Below are 15,369 nucleotides of genomic sequence, written 5' to 3' on the forward strand. Positions count from 1 at the left end.
CGTCGACGTCTTGCTCCCAGACAAATTAAACAACTTCTTTACGCGCTTTGAGGACAATACAGTGCCACCGACGCAGCCCGCTACCAAGGACTGTGGGCTCTCCTTCTCCGTGGCCGATGTGAGTAAGACATTTAAGCATGTTAACCCTCACAAGGCTGCCGGCCCAGACAGCATCCCTAGCCACGTCCTCAGAGCATGCGCAGACCACCTGGCTGGTGTGTTTACAGACATATTCAATCTCTCCCTATCCCAGTCGGCTGTCCCCACATGCTTCAAGATGGCCACCATTGTTCCTGTTCCTAAGAAAGCAAAGATAACTGAACTAAATGACTATCGCCCTGTAGCACTCACTTCTGTCATCATTAAGTGTTTTGAGAGACTATTCAAGGATCATATCACCTCGACCTTACCTGACACCCGAGACCCACTTCAATTTGTTTACCACCCAATAGGTCCACAGACGATGCAATCGCCATCACACTGCCCTATCCCATCTGGACAAGAGGAAAACCTATGTAAGAATGCTGTTCATTGACTACAGCTCAGCATTCAACACCATAGTACCTTCCAAGCTCATCATTAAGCTTGAGACCCTGGGTCTCGACCCCGCCCTGTGCAACTGAGTCCTGGACTTCCTGACGGGCCGCCCCCCAGGTGGTGAAGGTAGGAAACAACATCTCCACTCCGCTGACCCTCAACACAGTGGCCCCACAAGGGTGTGTTCTCAGCCCCCTCCTGTATTCCCTGTTCACCCATGACTGCGTGGCCATGCACGCCTCCAACTCAATCATCAAGTTTGCAGACGACACTACAGTGGTAGGCTTGATTACCAACAACGACGAGACAGCCTACAGGGAGGAGGTGAGGGCCCTCAGATTGTGGTGTCAGGAAAATAACCTCTTACTCAATGTCAGCAAAACAAAAGAGATGATCGTGGACTTCAGGAAACAGCAAAGGGAGCAGGCCCCTATCCACATTGATGGGACAGCAGTGGAGAAAGTTCCTCTGTGTTCATATCACCGACAAACTGAAACGGTCCACGCACACAGACAGTGTGGTGAAGAAGGCGCAACAGTGCCTCTTCAACCGCAGGAGGCTGAAAAGACCCTCACTAACTTTTACAGGTGCACAATTGAGAGCATCCTGTCGGGCTGTATCACCGCCTGGTACGGCAACTGCACCGCCCACAACCGCAAGGCTCTCTAGAGGGTGGTGCGGTCTGCACCACGCATCACCGGGGGCAAACTACCTGCCCTCCAGGACACCTACAACACCCGATGTCACAGGAAGGCCAAAAAGATCATCAAGGACATCAACCACCCGAGCCACTGCCTGTTCACCCCGCTATCATCCAGAAGGCGAGGTCAGTACAGGTGCATCAAAGCTGAGACCGAGAGACTGAAGAACAGCTTCCATCTCAATGCCATCAGACTGTTAAACAGCCATCACTAACACAGTGAGGCAGCTGCCTACATACAGACTTGATATCATTGGCCACTTAATAAATGGAACACTAGTCACTTTAATAATGCCACTTTAAGAATGTTTACATAAGGGGGGACAAAATGGCGCCGTAGAGAGAACACTGTGTTTCAGCGAGCTCCCGTGGCATTCGTAAAATTTATATTTTTACATTAATCTCCTAGCTTGAAAAAGTGGTAGAATTGGCTAAATAAGTTATCCTACAATGAGTCTTGACGGCTATTTTTCAAAAATCTCCGACAACATGCCCAGCAGAACTACTAAGACCTCGACCAAAACCACCATCCCTGTAGATGTGCAGGAGGAGCTAGCTTACGTTAGCGAAGCTAACACCATTGCGGATCCAGGCACAATGGACCTGGTGATTCAAAAGAAGACGGATAACATTACTAAAGTGATCGATGTTAAGATAAGAACAATCTTGGAAGCAATAGCAGGCCATTCAGCTGAACTACAGAGGGTTGTCAAGCGTGTTGATGAGGCGGAAGGAAGAATTGCTACAGTGGAAACTTCAACTACATCTATGGACACTAAGATAAAAGCACTTGAGAAACAGGTGCGCGAAATGGCGGAGCACATTGACGACTTGGATAATCGAGGACGCAGATGCAATATTCGTGTTGTGGGACTCCCGGAAAATTCTGAAGGGACACGTTCAGTAAATGTTTTTGAGGAATGGATCCCTGACTACCTACAAATAGACACTAAGGCTGGTCGTGTGAAGCTGGACAGAGCCCATCGCTCTCAAGCACCGATACCCGGTCCCAACCAGCGCCCACGGCCGGTGGTTATAAAGTTCCAGAACTTCACCGACAAGCAGCGCGTCATGGATGCGGCTAGAAACATCGGTTCTGACGGTAGTCAACGTAAAAGGTCCAAAGGTCTCATTCTTCAATGATTATTCCACAGCGGTTGTACGAAGACGCAAAGGGTTTGATGAGGCGAAGGCTCGACTCAAGATAATGAAGATGGACTACACACTGCTGTACCCGGCCACATTGAAGATTATGGTCAACGGATCGCCTAAAAAACTCTACACACCTGAAGAGGCTGCTGCGTTTATTGACTCTCTCGGGTAAATAACTAAGCTGCACCTCCGCGGCATTGGATAACTTTTTTATTTTATTTGAATCTGATCATGAAACAGTGGTGTGAGTTCTCACGTGCTCCGGTTCAGTAATATTCGTATCTTTATTATTTTTCTTGCTAAAGTAACTGCCGCTATAGCTCAGGCTGAGATATGTGTGAATCTATATTGGTGCCCAGGCTTGGTTTTAGGTGGAAGAGCCTCAATCTTCTTCTATTGATTTTCATTTCCATATATATAAAGAATGAGGCTATTGAGTGGCAATGCAGATTTAAGAGTCTACATTGGAAAGTTGAAATCCCCTGCATGTTAGCTAGTGGGAAAACCCCTTTTTGGATCTTTACATGTTTCATTTTTGGGTTTAGTATAGTTCGAATTCAGGGTTTATATCGTTTGTTTATGCTCGGTGAGATAGAAGAGAGTTCAACACATGGAAAAAGGTACCACCCCACTTTTACAGTACGATTCAGTCTGGATAATGAATGGTCAAAGTGCAATGCCAGGTAACAGACTGCGTGTATGTACATGGAACATTAGAGGGAGCCATAACCCCATTAAAAGTAAGAAGGTACTGTCTTTTTTGAAAAAATAAAATATTGATATTGCCCTGTTGCAAGAAACTCATTTGGATGATAAGGAGCATCTGAAATTACAACAAGGGGGGTTTGGTCAAGTGTTTTTCTCATCATTTACATCCAGAAGTAGAGGTGTAGCAATTCTTGTGAAAAATAACCTACCACTTAAGGTCTTGAATTGTGTGAAAGATAAATTTGGTCGCTTTGTTATAATTAATGGTACTTTACAAGGGCAGAACATTTCCATAATGAATATTTACTTCCCCCCTGCCCACCCCCCTGATTTCCTCACTAAGGTATTTCTAGACTTTTCAGAATTAAACTCAGACACTGCAATGGTTGGAGGAGATTTTAATTGTTTGTTGAACCCTCTTATTGATAAGTTTCCCAGCGGTATAGCTTCACTCTCTCCTCGAGCTAAGTCACTTAAAGCTATTTGTGAGGATCTGGGGTATGCTGATGTTTGGAGAACTTTTCACCCCTCCAACAGAGAGTTCACTTTTTTCTCTGCACCTCATGGATGTCAGGCTAGAATAGATTACTTTTTTATGCCCAGGACGTCTTTGCAGTCTGTTTTATCCGCTAGGATAGGAAGCATAGTCATATCTGATCATGCAGAGGTGATCCTGGACATAAAACTCAATGGGGCATTCAATCTGTCAAGACATTGGAGGTTGAATACAACCATCCTTAAAGACCATACATTCACATCATATTTTATTACAGAGTTTAAAGCATTTTTCTCTATTAACTCTCAATCAACAGATAACCCCTCGCTCCTTTGGGAAACCTGTAAAGCGTACGCCAGGGGTCTGATTATGTCATACACAGCCACTAAGAGGCGGAAAAAGCGTGAAAAGCAAAAAACGTTAGAGGGTGAATTAGGAACTAAAGAGAAGGACTATATTAAAACTCCCACTCCTGCCCTATTAAAGGAAATATCAGTTCTTAGATCAACGTTGGACTCTCTCCTAACACAGGACGCTGAAAAGAAAATGAGATTTGTCAGGCAAAAGCTATATGAACATGGCGATAAGCCAGGAAAGTACTTGGCGTACCTAGCTAAAAAGAGATCTGACTCACAGTCAATTGCTACTATTACTGATTCTGATGGCAATCATTTATATGAAAATAAATTGATAAATGACTCATTTAAGAAATTTTATGCAAATCTTTATGCCTCAGAACTGCCAAATGATGCACCCAAATTAATGGAGAACTTCTTTTCTAAGATTGAGCTCCCTACTATCTCCGAAGAACAGAGGTCTCTCCTTAATGCCCCTATTACAGAGGAAGAGATAATGTTCGCAATTAAGAATCTGCAAAATGGTAAGGCCCCAGGACCAGACGGGTTTTGTAGTGAGTTCTATAAAGAGTTCCATGGCCTGATCCTTGAGCCATTGCGTGATATGTTTAACCACTCATTTTCAAATGACCAGCTCCCTCAAACGCTGAGTGAAGCCAACATATCACTTATTCTCAAAAAGGGAAAATGTCCAGAGTCTTGTTCCTTGTACAGACCAATTTCCCTTCTGAATATGGATGGAACATTGCTTTCTAAAATTCTAGCCACAAGATTAGAGGACTCACTGCCACTAATTGTGAAAGGAGACCAAACTGGCTTCATTAAGGGCCGTAAGTCATGCAACAATGTCAGGCGGCTTCTTAATGTAATTCAAGCCTACCAACAAAGTGCTATGGATGGTCTTGTGCTCTCCCTAGATGCTGAGAAGGCATTTGATCGTGTGGAGTGGTCTTACCTATTCTTTGCTCTAAATACATTTGGTCTAGGGGACAACTTTATAAAATGGGTGAAAGTTTTATATGATGATCCTCGGGCTGCTGTCCTTACTAATGGGCTAAGGTCAAATAGCTTCTCTATAAACAGAGGTACCAGACAGGGCTGTCCTTTGTCCCCTCTCCTATTTGCACTCGTTATGGAACCACTGGCCGAGGCCATCAGGGTAACGCCTGCTATACAGGGGCTGCTCATTGGTGATGTTTACCATAAAATAAGCTTGTATGCTGATGATGTCCTGATATTCATCTCTAGTCCCGAGACTTCAACTACATCTCTTATTAATATTATTGAATTATTCAGCAAATTCTCAGGCTACAAGATTAACTTAACTAAATCAGAGGCTATGCCACTTGGTAACCTTCACTCTGTACCTAATACTTCTCCCCCCTTCCCTTTTAAATGGTCTCCTTCAGGTTTTACGTATCTGGGTATATTTGTAACTCCTAAATTCCAGCAAATGTACAGAGACAATTTTGTTCCCTTGTTTGATACAATAAGACAGGATCTGGAGCGCTGGAACTCTCTCCCGATTTCTTGGTTGGGTAGAATATCCCTCTTGAAAATGAACATTTTACCTAGACTACTTTACCCAATCCAAATGATCCCAGTATTACTCTCCAATAAGGTAATAAAGGATGTAAATGGATGGCTAAGTTCCTTTATATGGAGTAAACGCAAGCCAAGACTTAAGGTGGCAATATTGCAGCTGCCAAGTTCTATGGGTGGCTTGGATCTGCCCAATATCAGGTTCTATCAGTGGTGTGCCCACCTATGTTATATTTCTGATTGGATCACAAACGATGACTCCTCTATTTGGTTAGACATTGAGACTTCTTTTTCAAAATACCCCTTACATGATCTTTTATTTTTCAGAAGTTTTAAGTCTGTAGAAGATCACTGCAATAATCCTATTACACTTAAAACACTCAAAGTATGGAGGTCAGTTCAACGCTTCCTGGGAAGGTCCAAACTAACCTCTGCTCTTACCCCAATTCTTAACAACCCAGATTTTGGTCCAGGATTGCTGGATGCTGGCTTTAACTTTTGGCTTAATAAGGGCATACGCAGACTAAAGGACTTATTTGCTGATAAGATTTTATTGTAATTTGAGCAGATGGTCGAGAAATATCGACTCCCAAAGCAGGACTTTTTCTGCTTCCTACAAGTAAGACATTATATTTTGAAGAGCACCACCTTAATTGGCAACCCTGATATGTCTGTCATTGAAATAATGCTTTTTTTCCCACAAAGGAAAATGTCTGTAAGTCTGTTTTATGATGCTTTAAGGTCCTTTTCTGCTGTCGACACACAGAGGGTGAAACAAGTGTGGGAGAAAGAATTGTCTGTTACTATTGACGAAGAGATGTGGGAGGACATTTGGAGATATGCAAAAACAATATCTATATGTAATCGTACTAGAGAAATCCAATTAAGAATAATACACAGATTGCATATATCCTCAAATCGCAGACATGCCTTTAGCCCCTCTTCCTCTTCTCCTCAGTGTCTTAAATGCAAAACTGATACAGGCACCCTAACACATTGTTTATGGTCATGTACCAAAATACAACGATACTGGTCTGGTGTTCTGCAAGAAATTGAAAAGATCCTAGGGGTTGATCTAGAATTGGACCCAGTTTCTTTACTGTTGGGTCTCCCTAGTAGGCATGTTACTTCTGTGGGTAAGAGGAGGCTTTACAACATCCTTACCTTTGCAGCGAGGAAAAACATCCTTTTACAGTGGATTAGTGATAAGGTTCCTTCTATTAAAGATTGGCATAAGATACTATTTGAATGGGTGCCTCTGGAATATCTGACATGTACATTGCATTCTAAAACAGATCAGTTCTACAAAGTATGGGAACCTTATTTAAATTACCTAGAACCTGAGGTATCAGCTATTATGCTGCAAGGATTCTCTTAGCATGGTGGTGATCTATGTAATTCAGAATTACACTGTACGTTCCATGTGTGGAACCTAACTTCTTAGTTTAAACTGAGATTTTTTGTTTAATTTCTGTTTGTAAGTTTGTTTAAAATGTATGTATTGAGAGACGCAATGATGGGGATGGGGTGAGAGAAGCGCCGAGCGGGGAGAGGAAAAAGGTGTACGTATGTATGGGTGGGTATGTGTGTGTATGTATGTATGTGTGTATGTATGCGTATGTATGTAGGATATATATATATATATATATATACGCAGGTATGTGTAAGTGAGTGCTGTTTTTTTTGCTTTGTCTCTATTGTTGTATCTCTTAATATGGGTGAAAATTGTGAAATTCCAATAAAAATACTGTTACAAAAAAAAATAATGTTTACATAACTCACATTACTCATCTCATGTGTATATAATGTATACTATATCCTTCACTATCTATTCTTTACTATCTATTGCATCTTAGCCGCTCTGTCACTGCTCATCCATATGTTTTATACTTATATATTCTCATCCCATTCCTTTACTAGATTGTATTAGGTTTTGTTGTGGAATTGTTAGATATTACCTGTTAGATACTGCTGCACTGTCATATCTAGAAGCAGAAGAATTTCACTACACTCACAATAACATCTGCTAACCATGTGTATGTGACCAATAAAATTTGATATACTTGAAGAAATTAGGAGATGGTAATCTCCCTGACCAATGAATGGGGGAATGTTTAATGCCCCGCCCAGCAGACTGTTGACCAATCACGTTCACGTTGTCATGCTGCGTCACACCGTTACTAAGCTAATAATCACCCAATCCCTTCATAAAAGTCAGGGTGAGTCAAGAAACCTGCCTATTTTCCTTAACTAAACATGCCTATTTTCCTTGACTATACGATATTCCATAGAACAAGTTATTTATCTCACATCTCTGAAAAGATTTGTAATGTGCTTCTTGTTCATGTAATTCATGCTAATGTTGTGTTTTGTGCTAGCGCCCAATTGACTCCCATTCACTCCTTGACCCAGAATGCACCACACAGTCCATTTACAACGTAGGGGCAACATGCACAAGGGCCGTTAATATGAATTGAATGGAGTTTACCATCTTCTCATTTCTGTTATGGTCCCCTTACCACTTCCTGCTGGGAGGTGGTCCTCATGTGGTCCAACTGCGTCTCCATCCTCCGGCATTCGGCCTGGGCATCGGCCAGGCTGGCACGGAGGGCGTCGGCCTCTAGGCGGGCGCGGTACAGCTCGGTCATGGTGCGATCGCGGGCGTTCGCTGAGTCACGGAGTTCCGACGCCAACATGGCGGCCTGCTGGCGAGATCCCTGGAGCTGCTCTTCACACTGGCGAAGCTGCTCCCTCAGACGACCCATCTCAGCCTGGAGAGAAGGCAGAGCAGACCGGTTAATACACATTTACACACACACACACACACACACACACACACACACACACACACACACACACACACACACACACACACACACACACACACACACACACACACACACACACACACACACACTCCCTTCACCTTGTCGACAGCGTGTGTGTGCAGCTCTTTCTCCAGGCGGTCCTTCTGAGTGACGCAGGCTCGGAGCCTGTCCAGTTCTTCCTGGAACTGAGCGATGGTCACCTCTCTATTGAGCTCCACAGCCTTCAGCATCTGCAGCTCTGCACTCAGCTTGGTGTTCTCCAGCTCCGTGCTGCGCAGGTGGCCCTACACACACACACACGGACACAAGATTAGAAACTCACAGACATACAACTGCGTACACACACACACACAGAGTGTATCCTCTCACCTTGTAGAGGTCCCTCTCGTCCTTCTCGTTCTTCAGTTGAGTCTCCAGACTGTCTCTTTCTGCTGTCAGCTTCTTCAACCTGTCTCTCAGACTGGACAATAACAACAACCATCACAACAGATAGAGGATTCTACTGCAATAACATCAATAATGTTAGTTCTCTGTAGAGTATCTATGGTGTGTGCATTTCTCCTCAACAGTCCAGTTCCTTTCCTTCCAGTGTGTGTGTTCCTCCTCACCAGTCCAGTTCGGTCTCTTTCTGCAGTCCCCTCTGTGTGACTCCCAGTAGGTCCTCCTCCAGCTGTCTGACCCGGTCTGTGGCCTCCTGCAGCCTCCTCCTCACCTCCCCCCTCTCCTCTGACAGGCCCTGGGAGGAGCGTAGCAGCTCCTGCAATCACACCACAGGACACTTAACCTGTCAATCACACTGTCAACCAATCACAGACACAGGAAGTCAGTCCAGTCAGACCAAGGGTGTCAAACTTGGTTCCTGGAGGGCTGCCGAGTGTTTGCTGGTTTCCTTTCAATTTGTGTTCAATAAGACCTAGACAACCAGGTGAGGGGAGTTCCTATCTAATCAATGACCTTAACTGATCAATCAAGTACAAGGGTCGGGAGGAGCAAAATCCTACAGATGCTTGGCCCCCCTGAGTTTGCACCTTTGTCAATCAATGGAAATGCTGTGTGATAATGAATGTCAGGCATATTTCCCTTCAAACACACTGGCTAGTTTTCCCCCCTAACGTTCTGAATAGGACAGGAGACAGGGAGAGGAAGCCAGTACTAGTTTTCCCTCCTAATGTTCTGAATAGGACAGGTGACAGGGAGAGGAAGCCAGTACTAGTTTTCCCTCCTAATGTTCTGAATAGGACAGGCGACAGGGAGAGGAAGCCAGTACTAGTTTTCCCTCCTAATGTTCTGAATAGGACAGGCGACAGGGAGAGGAAGCCAGTACTAGTTTTCCCCCCTAACGTTCTGAATAGGACAGGAGACAGGGAGAGGAAGCCAGTACTAGTTTTCCCTACTAATGTTCTGAATAGGACAGGAGACAGAGAGAGGTAGCCAGTACTAGTTTTCCCTCCTAATGTTCTGAATAGGACAGGAGACAGAGAGAGGAAGCCAGTACTAGTTTTCCCTCCTAATGTTCTGAATAGGACAGGCAACAGGGAGAGGAAGCCAGTACTAGTTTTCCCTCCTAATGTTCTGAATAGGACAGGTCCCAGAGAGAGGAAGCCAGTACTAGTTCTCCCTCCTAATGTTCTGAATAGGACAGGCGAACAGAGAGAGGAAGCCAGTACTAGTTTTCCCTCCTAATGTTCTGAATAGGACAGGTCCCAGAGAGAGGAAGCCAGTACTAGTTTTCCCTCCTAATGTTCTGAATAGGACAGGTGCCAGAGAGAGGAAGCCAGTACTAGTTTTCCCTCCTAATGTTCTGAATAGGACAGGCGACAGGGAGAGGAAGCCAGTACTAGTTTTCCCTCCTAATGTTCTGAATAGGACAGGTCCCAGAGAGAGGAAGCCAGTACTAGTTTTCCCTCCTAATGATCTGAATAGGACAGGCGAACAGGGAGAGGAAGCCAGTACTAGTTTTCCCTCCTAATGTTCTGAATAGGACAGGAGACAGAGAGAGGAAGCCATTACTAGTTTTCCCTCCTAATGTTCTGAATAGGACAGGCGAACAGAGAGAGGAAGCCAGTACTAGTTTTCCCTCCTAATGTTCTGAATAGGACAGGAGACAGAGAGAGGAAGCCAGTACTAGTTTTCCCTCCTAATGTTCTGAATAGGACAGGAGACAGAGAGAGGAAGCCAGTACTAGTTTTCCCTCCTAATGGTCTGAATAGGACAGGAGACAGGGAGAGGAAGCCAGTACTAGTTTTCCCTCCTAATGTTCTGAATAGGACAGGCGACAGGGAGAGGAAGCCAGTACTAGTTTTCCCTCCTAATGTTCTGAATAGGACAGGCGACAGGGAGAGGAAGCCAGTACTAGTTTTCCCTCCTAATGTTCTGAATAGGACAGGCGACAGGGAGAGGAAGCCAGTACTAGTTTTCCCTCCTAATGTTCTGAATAGGACAGGAGACAGGGAGAGGAAGCCAGTACTAGTTTTCCCTCCTAATGTTCTGAATAGGACAGGCGACAGGGAGAGGAAGCCAGTACTAGTTTTCCCTCCTAATGTTCTGAATAGGACAGGCGACAGGGAGAGGAAGCCAGTACTAGTTTTCCCTCCTAATGTTCTGAATAGGACAGGCGACAGGGAGAGGAAGCCAGTACTAGTTTTCCCTCCTAATGTTCTGAATAGGACAGGACACAGAGAGAGGAAGCCAGTACTAGTTTTCCCTCCTAATGTTCTGAATAGGACAGGCGACAGGGAGAGGAAGCCAGTACTAGTTTTCCCTCCTAATGTTCTGAATAGGACAGGTGACAGGGAGAGGAAGCCAGTACTAGTTTTCCCTCCTAATGTTCTGAATAGGACAGGCGACAGGGAGAGGAAGCCAGTACTAGTTTTCCCTCCTAATGTTCTGAATAGGACAGGCGACAGGGAGAGGAAGCCAGTACTAGTTTTCCTTCCTAATGTTCTGAATAGGACAGGCAACAGAGAGAGGAAGCCAGTACTAGTTTTCCCTCCTAATGTTCTGAATAGGACAGGCAACAGGGAGAGGAAGCCAGTACTAGTTTTCCCTCCTAATGTTCTGAATAGGACAGGTCCCAGAGAGAGGAAGCCAGTACTAGTTCTCCCTCCTAATGTTCTGAATAGGACAGGCGAACAGAGAGAGGAAGCCAGTACTAGTTTTCCCTCCTAATGTTCTGAATAGGACAGGTCCCAGAGAGAGGAAGCCAGTACTAGTTTTCCCTCCTAATGTTCTGAATAGGACAGGTGACAGAGAGAGGAAGCCAGTACTAGTTTTCCCTCCTAATGATCTGAATAGGACAGGCGAACAGGGAGAGGAAGCCAGTACTAGTTTTCCCTCCTAATGTTCTGAATAGGACAGGGAGAGGAAGCCAGTACTAGTTTTCCCTCCTAATGATCTGAATAGGACAGGCGAACAGGGAGAGGAAGCCAGTACTAGTTTTCCCTCCTAATGTTCTGAATAGGACAGGGAGAGGAAGCCAGTACCAGTTTTCCCTCCTAATGGTCTGAATAGGACAGGAGACAGAGAGAGGAAGCCATTACTAGTTTTCCCTCCTAATGTTCTGAATAGGACAGGCGAACAGAGAGAGGAAGCCAGTACTAGTTTTCCCTCCTAATGTTCTGAATAGGACAGGAGACAGAGAGAGGAAGCCAGTACTAGTTTTCCCTCCTAATGTTCTGAATAGGACAGGAGACAGAGAGAGGAAGCCAGTACTAGTTTTCCCTCCTAATGGTCTGAATAGGACAGGAGAACAGGGAGAGAAAGCCAGTACTAGTTTTCCCTCCTAATGTTCTGAATAGGACAGGCGACAGGGAGAGGAAGCCAGTACTAGTTTTCCCTCCTAATGTTCTGAATAGGACAGGCGACAGGGAGAGGAAGCCAGTACTAGTTTTCCCTCCTAATGTTCTGAATAGGACAGGCGACAGGGAGAGGAAGCCAGTACTAGTTTTCCCTCCTAATGTTCTGAATAGGACAGGAGACAGGGAGAGGAAGCCAGTACTAGTTTTCCCTCCTAATGTTCTGAATAGGACAGGCGACAGGGAGAGGAAGCCAGTACTAGTTTTCCCTCCTAATGTTCTGAATAGGACAGGCGACAGGGAGAGGAAGCCAGTACTAGTTTTCCCTCCTAATGTTCTGAATAGGACAGGCGACAGGGAGAGGAAGCCAGTACTAGTTTTCCCTCCTAATGTTCTGAATAGGACAGGACACAGAGAGAGGAAGCCAGTACTAGTTTTCCCTCCTAATGTTCTGAATAGGACAGGCGACAGGGAGAGGAAGCCAGTACTAGTTTTCCCTCCTAATGTTCTGAATAGGACAGGTGACAGGGAGAGGAAGCCAGTACTAGTTTTCCCTCCTAATGTTCTGAATAGGACAGGCGACAGGGAGAGGAAGCCAGTACTAGTTTTCCTTCCTAATGTTCTGAATAGGACAGGCGACAGAGAGAGGAAGCCAGTACTAGTTTTCCCTCCTAATGTTCTGAATAGGACAGGCAACAGGGAGAGGAAGCCAGTACTAGTTTTCCCTCCTAATGTTCTGAATAGGACAGGTCCCAGAGAGAGGAAGCCAGTACTAGTTCTCCCTCCTAATGTTCTGAATAGGACAGGCGAACAGAGAGAGGAAGCCAGTACTAGTTTTCCCTCCTAATGTTCTGAATAGGACAGGTCCCAGAGAGAGGAAGCCAGTACTAGTTTTCCCTCCTAATGTTCTGAATAGGACAGGTGACAGAGAGAGGAAGCCAGTACTAGTTTTCCCTCCTAATGTTCTGAATAGGACAGGCGACAGGGAGAGGAAGCCAGTACTAGTTTTCCCTCCTAATGTTCTGAATAGGACAGGTCCCAGAGAGAGGAAGCCAGTACTAGTTTTCCCTCCTAATGATCTGAATAGGACAGGCGAACAGGGAGAGGAAGCCAGTACTAGTTTTCCCTCCTAATGTTCTGAATAGGACAGGGAGAGGAAGCCAGTACCAGTTTTCCCTCCTAATGGTCTGAATAGGACAGGAGACAGAGAGAGGAAGCCATTACTAGTTTTCCCTCCTAATGTTCTGAATAGGACAGGCGAACAGAGAGAGGAAGCCAGTACTAGTTTTCCCTCCTAATGTTCTGAATAGGACAGGAGACAGAGAGAGGAAGCCAGTACTAGTTTTCCCTCCTAATGTTCTGAATAGGACAGGAGACAGAGAGAGGAAGCCAGTACTAGTTTTCCCTCCTAATGGTCTGAATAGGACAGGAGACAGGGAGAGGAAGCCAGTACTAGTTTTCCCTCCTAATGTTCTGAATAGGACAGGAGACAGAGAGAGGAAGCCAGTACTAGTTTTCCCTCCTAATGTTCTGAATAGGACAGGCGAACAAAGAGAGGAAGCCAGTACTAGTTTTCCCTCCTAATGTTCTGAATAGGACAGGTCCCAGAGAGAGGAAGCCAGTACTAGTGTTCCCTCCTAATGTTCTGAATAGGACAGGCGACAGAGAGAGGAAGCCAGTACTAGTTTTCCCTCCTAATGTTCTGAATAGGACAGGAGACAGAGAGAGGAAGCCAGTACTAGTTTTCCCTCCTAATGTTCTGAATAGGACAGGAGATAGAGAGAGGTAGCCAGTACTAGTTTTCCCTCCTAATGTTCTGAATAGGACAGGAGATAGAGAGAGGTAGCCAGTACTAGTTTTCCCTACTAATGTTCTGAATAGGACAGGCGACAGAGAGAGGAAGCCAGTACTATCCTGTACCTGGTCCAGCCAGTGATCTCTCCTGTTGGAACAAGCTCATGTTGAGAAGTAGAGGACATTAAATCACCCACAACACACACTGCACCTGACAGACAAGAATGCCTACACACACCCATCCATCTCTCAACACACACACACACTTGTGCATCAGATGCAAACAGACAGGTGCAGTATACGAAAAATATATAAACACACACACACACCTCGTCTCCCTCTGGGCTTGGATCCCTGGATGGCCGTATGATTTAACTGCAGACGTTTGGGAGGCACTTCAGCAGCGCATAAAGACCTTATAAAAAGTGTCATCGTAAAACTAGCAGCCGCAAAATATGTACTTATGTTTTCATGTTCCAGCTAAAGGATATTTTAATCAGTGCTGACTAGGTATCCCCCTTTCCCATACTACAGAGAGAGAGAGAGACACACACACACACACACACACACACACACACACACACACACACACACACACACACACACACACACACACACACACACACACACACACACACACACACACACACACACACACTTCAAGCAAAGTTCATGTCTAAGAGAAAGCACCAGGGGGCAGTAAGAGACTGGTTCCTACATCATCATATATCATCCCCTGGCTGTTTGGTTATTCACTCTACAGCACAACAAAAATTAATTACAACATTTAAGTCATTCTCAGCAGGTGCACTAAGATGAAAGATGAGACAGGAAAAGGAGAAAGCCAGAGAGGGGGAGAGAGCGAGAGAAAGAAAAAGAGAGAGCGATGGAGAGAGAGAAAGAGAAAAACACAGAGAGGGCGAGAGAGATAGTAGTTCCCCTAGTAGAATGGCGTGACTGAGTCATGTTTGTCCCTAAAGCTGGGGTGGGCCTTGTTTCCCTCAGGTGGTTTTGTGGACACCAGTCTCTCATTCCACACACATTGCAAGCGGGTGGCATTGTTAGTGTGTGTCTGTGCGGGTGAATAAGAATGTGTGTGTGGGGGGAGGCGGAGTAGTTTGTGGGATTGACTGTGTGTGTGTGTGGGCTTGACGTCATATTTGATTACTCTGCGGTTGAGATGGAATCGCCCTGACGCCAGATGCTTGGGAGACCGTATCCCGTTAGCGTTCAGGCCCAGTGACTAAGATCGTTAAAGAGGGACAGAGAGACTGGCACACACACACACACACAAACAAGCAAAGAAAAAAAAAGAAAAATAATGACACTCTGCAAATACACAGTTCACACAGAGAAGCACACACACACACACACACACTGCTTTGTGTGTTCAAACATGGTCAGAGATCATTCACAAACTTCAGGCCTTTGATGTTTTTAACCTGTGATCACTGAAGAGGAA

General features: G+C 45.1%; 1 protein-coding gene across 1 annotated transcript in view; it reads right to left on the minus strand.

Moving 5' to 3' along the window:
• LOC120027279 (tax1-binding protein 1 homolog A-like) overlaps positions 1-15,369 on the minus strand; it is a 48,359-nt gene that overhangs the window by 17,061 nt on the left and 15,929 nt on the right. The window contains exons 6-9 of the mRNA XM_038972196.1: positions 8,928-9,076; positions 8,689-8,779; positions 8,418-8,603; positions 8,011-8,262 (exon numbers count right to left, since the gene is read on the minus strand). Of these exons, the coding sequence (XP_038828124.1) occupies positions 8,011-8,262; positions 8,418-8,603; positions 8,689-8,779; positions 8,928-9,076 (678 nt within the window). The remainder of the gene's footprint in view (positions 1-8,010; positions 8,263-8,417; positions 8,604-8,688; positions 8,780-8,927; positions 9,077-15,369) is intronic.

Source organism: Salvelinus namaycush, chromosome 32, assembly GCF_016432855.1.
Source record: "Salvelinus namaycush isolate Seneca chromosome 32, SaNama_1.0, whole genome shotgun sequence".
Taxonomy (NCBI): domain Eukaryota; kingdom Metazoa; phylum Chordata; class Actinopteri; order Salmoniformes; family Salmonidae; genus Salvelinus; species Salvelinus namaycush.